The sequence below is a fragment of the Giraffa tippelskirchi genome, chromosome 8 (genome assembly GCF_054371585.1).
Source record: "Giraffa tippelskirchi isolate mGirTip1 chromosome 8, T2T-mGirTip1v1.2.pri, whole genome shotgun sequence".
Lineage (NCBI taxonomy): Eukaryota > Metazoa > Chordata > Mammalia > Artiodactyla > Giraffidae > Giraffa > Giraffa tippelskirchi.
In genome coordinates, this window is record NC_137282.1 from 91,372,738 (window position 1) to 91,387,797 (window position 15,060).

General features: G+C 34.9%; 1 protein-coding gene across 7 annotated transcripts in view; it reads left to right on the forward strand.

Annotated features, from left to right (window-relative positions):
• The window catches only part of ISL1 (ISL LIM homeobox 1), a 104,768-nt gene that overhangs the window by 45,179 nt on the left and 44,529 nt on the right, over nt 1-15,060 (forward strand). For 5 of the 7 annotated variants that reach the window (XR_014061226.1, XM_081517327.1, XM_081517329.1 and 2 more), the window contains one exon: nt 2,202-2,405. The exons of the other annotated variants lie outside the window; for them this stretch is intronic. Coding sequence is in view for 4 of the 5 variants with exons in the window: in XM_081517327.1 (XP_081373453.1) it covers nt 2,202-2,293 (92 nt within the window). In the remaining variant the exon portion in view is untranslated. Of the gene's footprint in view, nt 1-2,201; nt 2,406-15,060 lie in introns of those variants that run through there. 7 annotated transcript variants of the gene reach the window in all.

Genomic DNA, 15,060 nt, shown 5'->3' on the forward strand with positions numbered 1-15,060 from the left:
AATAAAGTTTCAAAATAATTGAAGCCTTTTTTAATGTAAAACATTAAAATGGGACAACTTTCAAATGAAAAATAATTTAAATGAAAAAAATCATTCTGAATTGTATTATATAACTCTCTGCCTCCTTATATAGAATGTGTTGAATGAATATAGTTATATTAAGGTATTATGGGCACTTCATTTTTTTGCTTTTTTTTTTTTTTCAGTCTTTAAAATAATCTTGCAAAATAGTTTTTATTATCTCCTTTTACAGCTGGGGCAACTTGGGTTAAACACTAGACCCAGCTTATAAAGGGTAGTAGACCTATAATTTGAACATGAGCCTAGACCCACTGCTTTTTGCTAGTATACTCAACACACTTCTATTGTGTGTTAATAATCTGAGGCCCTCGAGTCTATATAATGTGCAGGGATTTATTTGCATGATACCTGCATTGGAGGTTCATGCTTATATTTTAAAAATAGATTTTGTATATACTTCCTCAGTTTCAGCAAGATAACTCTAAATGTGTCTTGCTCTTACAATACTTGCTTCTGATTTGGCAACAATAACAAATACAGTTGACCCTTGAATGACTTGGAAGTTTGGGGCACCAACACGCTACATAGTGGAAAATCTGCATATAACTTTTGATACTCCACTAACGTAACTACTAATAGCCTACTGTTGACCAGAACCTTTTCCTATAACATATACAGTTGATTAACAACATATTCTGTATATTATATATATTATATACTGTGCTCTTACAATAAAGTAACTTAGAGAAAAGAAAATGTTATTAAGAAAATCATAAGGAAGAGAAAGAGAATTTACAGTACTGTGTTATATTTATTGATACTGTAAGTTTACATCATCTGTTTACAAGATGAATTGTCTGTTGGTACCTACATCAATACTGTCTTATATGATTCAGAACACTGAGAATGTCATATGTATTATTAACACTAGACATCAAAAATGAAAAGATAATGTGAAAAACAAATTCATGTTTATTTATTAAATGTGTAATCAAAAAGTGACACAAATGAATTCATTTGCCAAACAGAAACAGATTAACAGACTTCAAAAAAACAATGTGTAGTTACCAAAGAGGAAAAATCGGGGTGAGGAATAACCATTACAGTGGTTGCCTGGAGCTTTCTCTGACCATTGTTTTGATTTACTACTGTTAATCTGCTGTAGGGTGGAAAACAGATAGCTGGATTTGTAAAAACAAAAGATGGCTAAAACTTCTTTTTTCAAGTGATGTCTGAGAGACTTTTCTATTGGTAGATCCGGAGTATGTTTTGCCTCAACCTAATTCTCAAATTTATTCATGCCTGTGTCATGATCTGCAAGTAAATACTTTAATAACTTTATCTTGTTTAGTTATTAATGTGATGCTGCAGTTTAGAATTATTACCTGTTTTCATTATATAGCTAAGGAAATAACTTGCCTGAAATTCTATTACATAGACTTTGGGGCTTCTGTTTGGAACCTGAAAAAATTTTTTAATGTTTTTCTTTTATTGAAGTATAGTTGCTTTACAGTAGTATATTTGTGATTCAGTACTTTTGCAGGTTAAACTCCATTAACAGTATTAGATGAAAATTGCTTTAATTCCCTATGCTATACATATATCTTTGTTGCTTATATGTTTTGTCCCACTCCCATCCCCTCTCCCCTTTGGTAACTGCTAATTTGCTTTCTAATCTGTGAATCTGTTCCTGTTTTACATACACATTCGTTTTATATTTTATATTCTACATGTAAGTGATATAAAGTGTTTGTCTTTGTCTGACTTATTTCACTAAGTGTAGTGTGTTCAGGGTCCATCCACATTGTCGGAAATGGCAGAATTTAAGTCTTTTTTAATGACTGAGTACTATTCATATATGGGGCTTCCCAGGTGGCTCAGTGGTAAAGAACCTGCCTGCCAAAGCAGGAGATTCAGGAGACATGAATTCAATTCCTGGGCTGGAAAAATTCCTTGAAGTAGAAAATGGCAACGCACTCCAGTATTCTTGCCTGGAAAATTCTATGGACAGAGAAGCCTGATGGGCTACAGCCTATGGTGTTGCAGAGTCAGACACTACTGAGCAACTAAGCACGCATGCGTGCATTATTCATATATATGTCTTGGCTATTGTAAATAGTGCTGCTGTGAAGATTAGGGTGCATATACCTTTTCAAATTAGTCTTTTCATTTTTTTCCAGATATACATCCAGAAGTGGAATTGCTGGTTCATATGAAACTCCTTATTGCTGACTTTAGGCTAGGTTGCAAGATAAGTAATCTTCAGTTGTAGGAGTCTGACTGAAGAGTGTGAAAAGTAGAGTGTTTTAAAATTTTTGTTTATGTGGTTTAAGCCATAAAGAAAATGTGCATTTTTAAATAAAGTTGAATTTAATGTCACAGCATGACAGCCAGATTGAGTGTTCTTTCTTTGCTAAGAGATAAACATCTTGTCTTCTGCTAAACATGTTTGCAGTGTGCTACAAAATAAAAATTCTCTTATGATGAGAATGTTTATATAGAATAAATTACAAGTGGTTATAATAGTATAAGATTTGACATTGATGATTCAGTTCAATCTGTATTTGTTGAATGCTTACCTATACTGTTTATAGGTATAGTTGGGAAAGAGTACTAACATATTTAGTAACTATGCATTACAGAATAATATTAGCATGTACATCTATATTTACAAAGTACTACCATATTAGATTTATACCTAAGTGTGTTCCTAACTGAAAGAAATCAATGGAAGTCAAAGAAAGACTTACCTTGGGTTGCAAATGAAGGTGAGATTTTTGAGGCAGAATAAGAGAAAACTCAGATAAGGAGGAAATAATATTGTATTGATCATCTTTTGGCAGCAAATAACAAAACTGACTTGCTTTTTTAACCTTTTATTTTATATTGGAGTATAGTTGATTAACACTGTTGTGCTAGTTTCAGGTGTACAGCAAAGTGAGTTGATTATACATATACAAATTCTCTTCCCATTTAAGTTGTTAGATAATATAGAGCATAGTTCCCTTTGCTATATAGTAGATCGTTGCTGGTCCTCCATTTTGAATACAGTAGTGTGTACATGTGGTGGAGCCTGGGGTCTCAGCTAATCCCATCATTTTCTCATTTAGTTGGCCCCCGTTGTTGCCCCACCAGTTTGCCAAACATAGCCAAATATATTTGACCCCCAGCTTGTGTTTAAGTTGATATTTCACTATAGATACAATATTATTTGCAATTGTCATCCCTCTTTTCCCTCTAAACCAAACCAAAAAGGCCAGTGTATTACTAACATAGTTTGTCCTTTATACTTTTACACATCTGTTCTGATCAGTAAAAATGAGGAGATAGTATTGCAGTGGAATATGGAGCCAGTCTGCTGGGTTCAAATCCTGGGTCCACCTCATACTATATGAACTAACGAAAGTCATTTAAACTCTTTGGTTCTTAATTTTATTGTTTATAAAACAAGGATCATGACAGTACTTAACATTTAGAATTGCTCTGAGGATTGAAAGAGTTCATACATATGATAATCTTAAGTCTATCTGTGCATGGATTAACTGTTATTAATTAGTGAAAAATCTACATGGATCCCACCGTATATCAAAAATCTTTTAGATTCATTCAAAATAATTAGAATCATATTTCTAAGATTAATTAATTGATCTTTAAAAAACTAAAAATATCTTAATGTCAAACATTTCAAATAAAAATTCTTACTTATAAAACTTAAAATGTACTATTTATTTATTTTTGTTTTATTCTAGTTTGTCAAAGGATTAATACTAATCATTCTTTCTTGAAATTGCTCAGTTGTGTCCAACTCTTTGCAACCCCATGGACTATAATCCGCCAGTCTCCTCTGTCCATGGGATTCTCCAGGCAAGAATACTGGAGTGGGTTGCCATTTCCTTCTCCAGGGGATCTTCCTGACCTAGGGATTGAACCTGGGTCTCCTGCGTTGCAGGCAGATTCTTTACTGTCTGAGCCATCATCAAAACCTCCAACTATATTTAACAGTTTCACTTTTACACTTCATAGAGGATGCTAATAATGCATTTTTTAATATGATAAATTATCTCTGGGTTCAGTAATGCAGCCCTTAAAATTCTTTTGCTATATATTTTTCCACTGTGTTCTAATTAGTAAAAATTCCAGATTTTAGGACTAGCCATTCCTTTTCTTCATTAAGTGGTGAAACTAAGGAGATTGCAGAGAAATTCCTCTTCTGCATAATGGTTAATTGAATTATATATGAGAAAATTTTTCATAATTTTGGTAACTTTAACACACTAACAGAAACTTTTAGTTCATTTTGCTTTGAGGTTCTGTAAAAGACCACACAAAAATTTAGTGAAGATTATATCACAAAATATTTCTTTATTTGAATTACTAGTCAAATGTCTTTAACCTATGACAAGAAGCAAAATTCAAGTTTAAGTAGTCTTTGTATGAAAACAAAATAAAAATCTACTGATTTTTAAAAAATGCCTTGAGTTTTCAGAATGGAGGAAGACAGCAGGAAAACATAAGGAACACAAAATAGTGGAAATTCTTATTTTTTAAATGTTAATTTTGGTTTTTCCATTTGTGATTGATGTCTCAACATCTACACTACAGAATAACAATTGTGTTAAGTTTAATGGCTAGCTGGTGTGTAGTGTACACTTGTATGTAGTAAATAGGAACAGTGTTAAAACCAATGGAATGGAACAGTGGTGTTTTTTGTTGTTGTCATTTGTTTGTTTGGTTTTTTGCCAAGCCTCATTACTTGCAGAATCTGTTTCTCTGAAAGGAGATTGAACCCAGGCCACAGTAGCAAAAGCTGGGTTTAACCATCTGGCCACCAGGGCATTCCCAAGGAATGGTGTTTTTTATGTAAGAATTTCCAAGTTAGACCAGACTGTGTTCAGAAATTCTTAATTTACTCTTTTTCTCAGGAATTTTGCATTAATTGATGTCAGTCTACTGAAAGTCATTATAATCCTTGTATATTAATTTTTTCCAATTTTAATGGTATATCATTTACTGAAGTAAGGGTAATTCCCCTAAGGAACCTCGGAATATAAATTGTAGCCTTCAAGGATGATCCTCTGTTGTGTTAAGGTCAGAACTGCTAATTATATGTCCAATAGAAAAGGTGTAAGTTCTCAGGGGGGTTCCTTCTCTTCTGCTCCCACAATTCCCATAGATACAGTTGTTAATTTTACCTCCAACAAATGTGGAATAAACATCTTGAGCCAAACTGCATGTAAGAGAGACAAGAGAAGTTTGGGAAGTTATATAGGCAGTGCAGATATCATCTCTACTTAGCATGTAACTAAATTGTGATTCAAAAGGCTATATGTGTTTTAATATTTTCTTGCTTTTTACAGCATCTTATATGGTCATGTACACATCCTCTTATTAGTACATCATTATTGTTACTATATATTTTCTAATTATTATGATGATGGATGACAGAGTCCATAAAGTATACTCCATTTTCAATGATAGACTGTGGAAGGGGGGCAGCTATGGGGTACTGAGATAAGATGCTATGGGAGATATTTTGAAGTACCCCATGATGGCATCACTGACTTGATGGACATGAGTTTGAGCAAGCACTGGGAGTTGGTGATGGACAGGGAAGCCTGGCGTGTTGCAGTCCATGGGGTTTCAAAAAATTGGACCACTGAACGACTGAACTGAATTGAACTGATTCTTTACCATCTGCTACTACTACTACTAAGTTGCTTCAGTCGTGTCCGACTCTGTGCGACCCCATAGACGGCAGCCCACCAGGCTCCGCTGTCCCTGGGATTCTCCAGGCAAGAACAATGGAGTGGGTTGTCATTTCCTTCTCCAATGCGTGAAAGTCAAAAGTGAAAGTGAAGTTGCTCAGTCGTGTCCGACTCTTCGCGACACCATGGACTGCAGCCTACCAGGCTCCTCCATCCATGGGATTGTCCAGGCAAGAGTACTGGAGTGGGGTGCCATTGCCTTCTCCGTTACCATCTGCAACACCAAGTAAACCTTATTTTTTACTATAAAAGTAATGAACAATATTACATATTTAACCATGATTTTAAGCATTTTGAAGGTAGGAATAAATATAAACTGTTATCTATTACAACAGATATTTTGATCTAGTTTTCTTTAATTACCTAACGCAGTTGTGTAAAAGATAATTTTTGCTTGGATTATTTGGGTAATTATTTAAATATCCCCCAATGAAAACATTCATAGATAATCTCTGAATTGACTTCAGCTCCCCTTTTGTATTGGTGGTTGACACTCTGCTTGGCAGAGGGTAAAGGAATTTTTCCTCACTTAAATTAGACCACTCTTCAGTCAGTCATTTTCATGTTTTATTTAGATTAAAAATGTCTTAGTGTCCACATCCAATGGGATATGTATTTCTAGTTTGTTTTTTTTAAGGTAGGGGTTATGAATTAAACCTTACTCTTTTATAGCTTCTGTTTGTCCCTTGGTATATATTGCTAACATGTCGTTTGGGGGAAAGTTACCACCAAAACTATTACCACTGCATTTCTCTGTCTGTGATAATTGCATTTTCAACAGTAGCACTGACTGTTAATAATATATTCCTAAGAATTTCTCCCAGGCTTCCCCGGTGGCTCAGCGATAAAGAATCCACCGGCAGTGCAGGAGAAGCAGGAGACATGGGTTTGATTCTTGGGTTGGGAAGATTCCCTGGAGAAGGACATGGCAACCCACTCCATTATTCTTGCCTGGGGAATGCCGTGGACAGAGGTACCTGGTGGACTGCAGTCCACAGTGTTGCAAAGAGTCGGGTACGACTGAAGCCACTGAGCATGCACACATGCCAGCAAGATTTCAATCCAGGTATCCCTGAAGTCTCTTTCTTTTCCTCTGTCTCATCTGGGAATGAGAACCCTCTTGTGTTTCCTTTGTCAATGGCTGAAATAAAAGTGTGAGTCCCTTAATTCATGGATAAGACAGAACAACGTGTGTATTTCTTTAATATGTTAGGATTGGAAAAATATGCAGTTGTGAATTTAACTTATTTGTTTTACATCAGTAACTTCAGCAATATTCTCTTACTTGTGATATTTAACAGGTAAGTGTTGATGATTTTTAAAACTGCTTTAAATTTAAAATTGTTTTTAGTCATGTCATATATGATAGAAACACTTTGTGTGACCATATACGGCTCAGTTCCATGTTTGAGCAAATGTGAAAGAATAATCTATTTCTATGTTGTTTATCTTCCACATTTTAAAATAACTAATCTCTTGAATCTTCCATATTTACAAAAGAGCAACATTGGAAATGTTATTTTATAAATATTTTATAACTAATTCTAGCAAACCTTTAACATATCAATTTTCTGAGCTATAATGCACACTCTATAAAATGTACCCATGTTAAAGTATGTTTCAGTGAGTTTTGAAAGATGTATCTATCCATGTAACCACTACCACATCAAGATACAGAACACCATCATCCCAAAAGTTTTCTCCATTCCCTTTGTAGCAACCACTGATCTGCTTTCTGTCATAGCTTGGTTTACCTTTTCTAAATTTTTAAATAAATAGAATCATATACAGTGTTTTAAGTCTGATTTCTATTGCTCACATGTTTTTGTGATTCATCCATGATGTTATGTATATCAGTATTTAATTTTGTTTTATTTCAGAATAGAATTACGTTGTATGGCTATGCCACTATTTGTTTGTTCATTCATTTGTTGTTGGGCTTCTTTCCAGTTTTTGACTAATATGAATAAAGATTCTCTGCTTTATGTATGTAAGTCTTTGTATCTACATACTTAGAAATACTGGGTGATGCAGTTAGAGAGTAAAAGATACAATATAAAATGATATTTTAAAGAACTTCACACTCAAGAAAAAAAACCAGATTAATAATAATTGTCAATAATATAAGCTGATAAGTTCTGTAACAGAGGTGTCAATAAAGTGTTGGAGAAGAATAGACAAGGAAGGTATTAAGTTATACAAAATCTTTGTGTGAATATATGCTTTCATTTCTTCAGGTAAATATCAATGATTAAAATTGCTGAGTTGCAATTGCCTTAAAACTGTGGAGCACAGTGACCAAAAACTCCAGCTGTCACCTATCTGTATCCACCACTCTCTGCACATCCTGCCCACAGGCTTCCCATGCTTCCCAGCCATGATTCAGCACAATAGGGAAATCAGAGACACCCATGCCACTGAGATGTGAGACTCCTCCAATGGATGAGTTTGACTTCAGTTTTCCTGATGTCATCTTTCTTGAAATTGTACAAGAATTCAATACTCTTTCTACCAATCCTTTCTTCCTTCCCTCTGTGTTTCACAGGTATCAGACCTGTATCATGGTTCAGGGTCCTACCCTTTATTGTTTAGAGGTGCTCCTCCAAACAAATTCCTTGCATCTCTCAACCCATAGAGAACCTGAACTAGTGACAAGTGGGCCTTATAAATGGATTTTTAAATCCACTATAAACTGCCAAACTCAGTTCTAAAGTTATGGTACCATCTTACTAACTAACACATTCTCACTGGAAACACACAAGAGTCCCAATTGTTCCACATCCACCAACACTGAGTATTGTCAACCTTGCACTGAAAACAAATATAGACATTGTGATTCTGTCCTTATTAGCCCAGGTTATCAATCAAGACTGAGCTTATTCTATTTGAACTTCTATTAAACGTGAATTGAACAGATAAATAACAAATCAATATTTTAAGGTCAGTTAAAGCTTAAAATTAAAGGAACATAGAGCTGTATTGAGTTGTTGAAAGATTTCCATAATTAATTTTTAGCAAAGTGTAGACCTAAATGTGGATGGCAACAATTCAATTAATTTTACAAATATCAGGGTTTCATTTTCTCTTTATTTTATTCTTTAATTGTGATTTTATTGATTCTAGGGAGCATGTAGTGGTATCTCATTCTGGTTTTAAATTTGCATGCATTGGATGACTGAAGATGTTGGGAAATGTTTTTCTCTGAATTTTATTTAATGCTTATTGTGTATTTCTGTGAAATATGTTACTAAGAAGCAACAGATGGCAATAATGAGGGGTCAAATGAGAGTGAAACCCAGAGAAGAGCAGAGGTGGGGCAAGGGTGGAGAAAAGAAAACAATGAATAATGAAGATATTTATGGAATTCCAAGCCTTGAATTGTCTTCTGTTTTCCTGTTGTTGGCTTGGGAAATATAGTGATGGTTCTACCGATTGTGCTTTGTAGATTATGAGTAAATGTAGCAGTCAAATAGTGTGTGTGAATTTCAATAGGATGAAAGCAATTAAACAGTGCAGGTTATTCATTTTAAGAATATAAAAACTAGACATAAAAAGGAGAGAACAGACTTCTGGGCTTCAAAAAGCTAAAATTGTTCCTTACTTCTCTTCAAAATATAAATTTCCATTTAAATTTTCATAGAAAAGTTGTCAATAAATATATTGGCTCTGAGGGCAAACAGATATTGTGACTCTGACTTTATTAGCCCGAGCTCCTGATCAACACTGAGTGCATTCTACTTGAACTTCTGTTAAATGTGAACAGATATTAAACGATAACATCAGCATTTTAAGGTCAATTAAAGCTTAAAATTAAAGGAACATAATAGAGCCATATTGAGTTATTGACAAAAGATTTCCATCATTTATTTTTAGCAAAATGCAAACCCTACAAAGAGAGATGGCAACAACCCATGAATTTTAGAAATATCAGAGTTTCATTTTCTCTTCCGCAAAGAAGCCTGTGGAGAGTCAACAGATACATGTGGATTGCAGCACATCTCTCAGGAACCTTTCATATGCAAATCCACACAAGAGAATTTCTGTCTACATGCTAGCGTGACATTGTATAATTTTAGACACTATGTCTTGGTGATTACCACATAACCCAACTGCCACATAAATTATCTTTATAAATAAGACTTTGCATACATATGCAACATCTAGAATGGAGTAATAAATTGGTCCTGACTCCCTGTCTCCAATGGCGCCACTTCATCGCTTCCCTCGGCAAGTTGGGACTGAGGGCACAGTGGTGAACGCCTTTGTCTAATCTCCAATCATGATGCACCTCATATTTCAATATAAAACTGGTACAGTTGGCCTTTGGAGGGAAGAAACATTCAGTTTCCTACATGTCAGTCTTTTTGCTTTCCTGCCTACAGCAAACTTAAAAAAAAAAAAAAATCCTTGGGAGAAATGTTAAGCAACCAAACCTTTTACAAAACATGTCAAGATTAATTGCTAGTTTCACTCATGAGCTATGTAGACTGTTTCCTAAAATTCTCATCTTATTAGATACAATGATTCATATTTCCTTTCTTGGCAAAACATCTGCTGCTTTGCAGATATCCCCATCAATAATGTAGGCGGTGATGGGGGTTCTGCCAACCCTGAATTCACTTAAAAACACAAAGAATAAAAACCTTTTAAGAACTTCTGTGCTATCTTTGACATTAAATATTTGGTCATTCAGAGCTCTCATTCTGCTGAACTCTATTATAAGAATGATCTGAATACTTACACTTTTTAAAAATTGGGGTACGGTTGCTTTAGAGTGTTGTGTTAGTTTCTGCTGTACAATGAAGTGAATCAGCTATATGTATACATATATCCCCTCCCTCTTGGACTTTCCTAGCCCTCACCCCGCCCCCCGCCCCATCTAGGTTATCACAGGGCACCAAACTGAGCTCCCTGCACTATACATCAGGTTCCCACTAGCTGATTTACACATAACAGTGTACATGCATCAATTCCAATCTCTCAATTCATTTCACTCCCTTCTCCCCACCTCTGGGTCCACATATCTGTTCTCTACGTCTGTGTCTCTATTCTTGTCCTGCAAATTTATTCAACCCAAATTGGAAAGCTGTTAATATGAGCTACTGAGGATTCTTACCCATATTCTTCTCTTCCATGATATTACAGTGCTAACCAGGAAGCTTCATGCAATACTTGCAATACTTGCTTGATCTTTTCTTCTTGTAGTGTAACTATGGCAGAGCCTGAGACTGGCTATTTTATGATCAGTTCTCAACTCCGTTTTCCCTACACTGTTTGTTTTCTTAGCTTCCCTTGTATCAAGAAAAGGTTGTGTGATTTGTTGTTGTTCTTTAGTTGCTCAGTCATGTCCAACTCTTTGTGACCTTGTGGACTGTAGCTCACCAGGCTCCTCTGCCCATGGGGTTTCCCAGGTAAGAATACTAGAGTGGGTTGCCATTTCCTTTTTCATGAGATCTTCCCAACCCAGGGATCAAACACATGTCTGCTGCATAGCGTTTAACCACAGAACCACTAGGGAAGCCCAGCCAGGCCTGTGAACCACTGTCAAAAGCTATCCGTTGACTCCAGATTTCTTGTCCTGTGAGAAAAACATTCTTCTACTTACTCAAGCCGCTCTGTGGCAAGGTTTCTTATCTTTGCAGCTGCAAATAAACTGATATGATTGCTATTGGATACCATACTAGAAGTCAGCTTCACATTTGGACCCCAAATGTCCCACTGAATGAGATGGAATCTTTCATCTGAGAATAGATCTAAAGAGCAGTGAAATAATAAAGTAAGCTTTATTTTTTTCATTCTTCAGACAAACTGTTATTATAGCCAATATCAGGTTAGTGATAAAATCAGACCTCATATTTGCAATGATGATGCAAGCTCATCAAAACTTAAACTCTTTAGATAGACATTAAAGATCTTTTCCTCCATGATAGTGGTATCTATTCAGAGTTTCCAAGAAAAACATATGAATTCTGACATCGACTTTTTTCTCATGACTTCCTCAAAATGATATACCAACTCATTTGCTTTGTTCCTATTTCTTCCTTTCATTCAAAACCACCCAAGCCACACCTTACCTGTTGGTACAATCTACCTGACACAAAAATCACCCTAATCATTCCCTGTCCTAAAGTAGGCCTTGCTTACTTATCATTAATTATTTTTCATATTGCAGCTCTTATAGCTCTTTATTCTGTTCTGGGGCTTGAATCTTCAACTAGACTAGGTGCCACTTAAGAACAGAGCATGTGTGCGCTCAGTCATGTTCAGCTCTTGCGACCCATAGACTGTAACCTGCCAACCTCCTCTGTCCATGGGATTATCCAAGCAAGAATACTGGAGTGGGTTGCCATTTCCTCCTCCAGGGCATCTTCCTGACCCAGGGATCAAACCCATGTCATCCGCATTGGCAGCTGAATTCTTTACCATTGAGCACTAGAGAAGCCCCTTGAGAACAGAGAATGCGTTTTATACTGAATGTAGCATTATAGCACCTTCCTCTTGGTAGATACACAATTGTTGAATTTATGTGCATCAGAGTGGATACTTCTAATTTTTTTCTTTCAAGCTTTTTGTATAGCTACCACCATGTTACACATTTGCCTACTTTTAAAAATCCTACTACCTGTTAAAGAAAATATGAGCAAGCATAAAGTACTGTGATAAATCTCAATATAAAAATCAATAAATCTAGAAAGGTTAATATGTCTCACTATAATTACATATATTTTTCTTTTCTCTTATATTTCCTCTGATTTTTGCTTCATCTATCTTTGTTTCTTTGTTGCTAGGTGTCTAATGGTTTGAAACGTCCTTCTTTGTGAACTGTAGCTTTTATCACTAAAAATATTCACTTTTGCTTCATTTAAAAATAAATAAATTTAAGTTAAAAAATAAAATGAATATCCAAAAATTAATAAAAATCACTAATGTTGGACTCTTTGTGACCCCATGGACTGTAGCCCTCCAGGCTCCTCTGTCCATGGGATTCTCTAGGCAGGAATACTGGAGTGGGTTGCCATTTCCTTCTCCAGGGAATCTTCCTGACTCAGGGATTGAACCTAGGTCTCCTGCGTTGCAAGCAGATTCTTTACCATCTGAGCCACCTGGGAAGCCCCTAAATCCAAATAGAAAAGTTCCGAAGAACTTGATTGGATAATTCACAAGTGAGTTCAAAGACGAGAAAAATCTATGAAAAGAAGTCAATCTTACTAATACTGAGAAAAATACAATTTAAAATAACAAGATACTATTTTTTCAACTATCAAATTAAACATAATTTTTACTTCTAAGATAGTATTGTCAGTGGTGTAGGGAAAGAGTCATTCTCATAATGCCTCGGGAATTTCACCCTCACTCTTTCTGGAAAGCATTATGGCAATATATTCAAGAGTTTTAAGAGTTCATAGCCCTCCACCTATTTTTAGCGATATTCTCATAGAGAATAATGAGAAAAGGAGTAAAAGTTAACTGAAGTATTTTTTAAAGTAAAATAAAATTATTTTTTAAAAAGACCCTTACCGATCCAGAAAGAGTTAAATTGTTCATCTGAGAATAGGTCACAGTGACAAAGCAATCAGAATATTTTTCTAGGAACTCTAGAAAAAGAAGAAAGAAGAACATTTCTAAAAAAACTGATTAAAAAAAGACAGAATTGGATATAGTAACACCAAGGTGGTGAAGAAACTAAAGATAAGGCTACTATTTTTTCTAAGTATCTCATATATGAATTTATAAGAAATGAAAGATCTTAACATTAGTATTTTGATAATAAAAATATTTTAATACGTTTTACCACTCCTAATATATCTGTATTTTGGAGAAAATAATGATAAGGATCATAATTTCTAATATTTATTGAGTGTGTAGGTTCCAAATCCTATACTGAACATTTTATACATATTTCCCACTTAATTCTCTCTACAACTCTATAAGGTAGTGAATTATTTTACAAATGAGACACTGAAGCTTCAAAAATGAAATAACTTTGTCAAAGCAACACTGTTACTAAGGGATGGTGCCAGGATTTAGTCTTGTATTTATCTGACTGCTCCAAATTTTAATCACTTTTTGGGTAATCTATTTTGCATATTTGCCTACGTACATTTTAGTATTATATCTTAAGGCTAAATAATTACTTGATGTTAAACTTCAAATTTATTTACATGGGAAGCACCTAAGTAGCAAAGGATGCAGTTTTTCTGACTTTCAGTTCTGTCTCCTGGCTTTAGGCAAGTTATTTACCCTTTATAAACCTTGGATTTTCCTGTAAGATGTGAATAATAATTTCTACCTTGAAGGATTATTGTGAAGGTTTAAGTAATGCATCGATCAGAGTGCCTGACACATGAATGGAAATGGTAATCTTTAATACTGTCAATCTACCAGTAATATGATTTGGTTCACAAATACTGGGAAATGGCATCATTAGTTATAAAGTACATACAGAAGAGAGTAAGCTTTTTTTTTTAATTGAAATATATTTGACAAATAACTTGTGTTAAGTTTAAGGTACATAGCATTTTGATTTGATATATTTTTATATTGCTCTATGATTGCCACTATAGCCTTAGCTCTCACCTCTAGTAAATCACCATGCTTATCATTTCATTTTTGTAATGGGAATAATTAAGATCTAGTCTCTTGGCAAATTTGATGTTTATATACAACACTGTTACTTATAGTCACTATCTTGTGTATTAGATCTCTAGGACTTACTTATCTACAAGTTGCAAATTTGTACCTTAAACAACATATTTCCTATTCCCACAGCCCCTCAGTTCCTCCCAACAACCATTTTACACTTTGTTTTTTGAGTTAAGCTCTTTTTAGATTCTACATACTGTTGTTTTTCAATTCCTAAGTCATGCTGGGACTCTGCAACCTTATGGACTGCAAACACTAGGCTTCCTTGTCCTTCACTATCGCCAGGAGTTTGCTCAAATTCATGTCCACTGAGTCGGTGATGCTATCCAATCATCTCATCCTCTGGTGCCCGCCTTCACAGTATTTGTCTTTCTCTGACTTATCTCACTAAGTATCATGTCCTTAAGTTTCATCCATGTTGTCACAATTGGCAGGATTTTCTTATCTCATGGCTGAATAATATTCCATTGTAAATATATCTTCTTTTTTTAATTATTAGAATTTTTAATTGAGGCAATATTTTTGTATAATAATATATCAGGTTTTTTTACCCATTTTGCACTACCCTGACCCCTTCCTCTCTGGTAACCACTAATCTGTAATCTGTATCTACATGTTTGTTTTTGTTTTG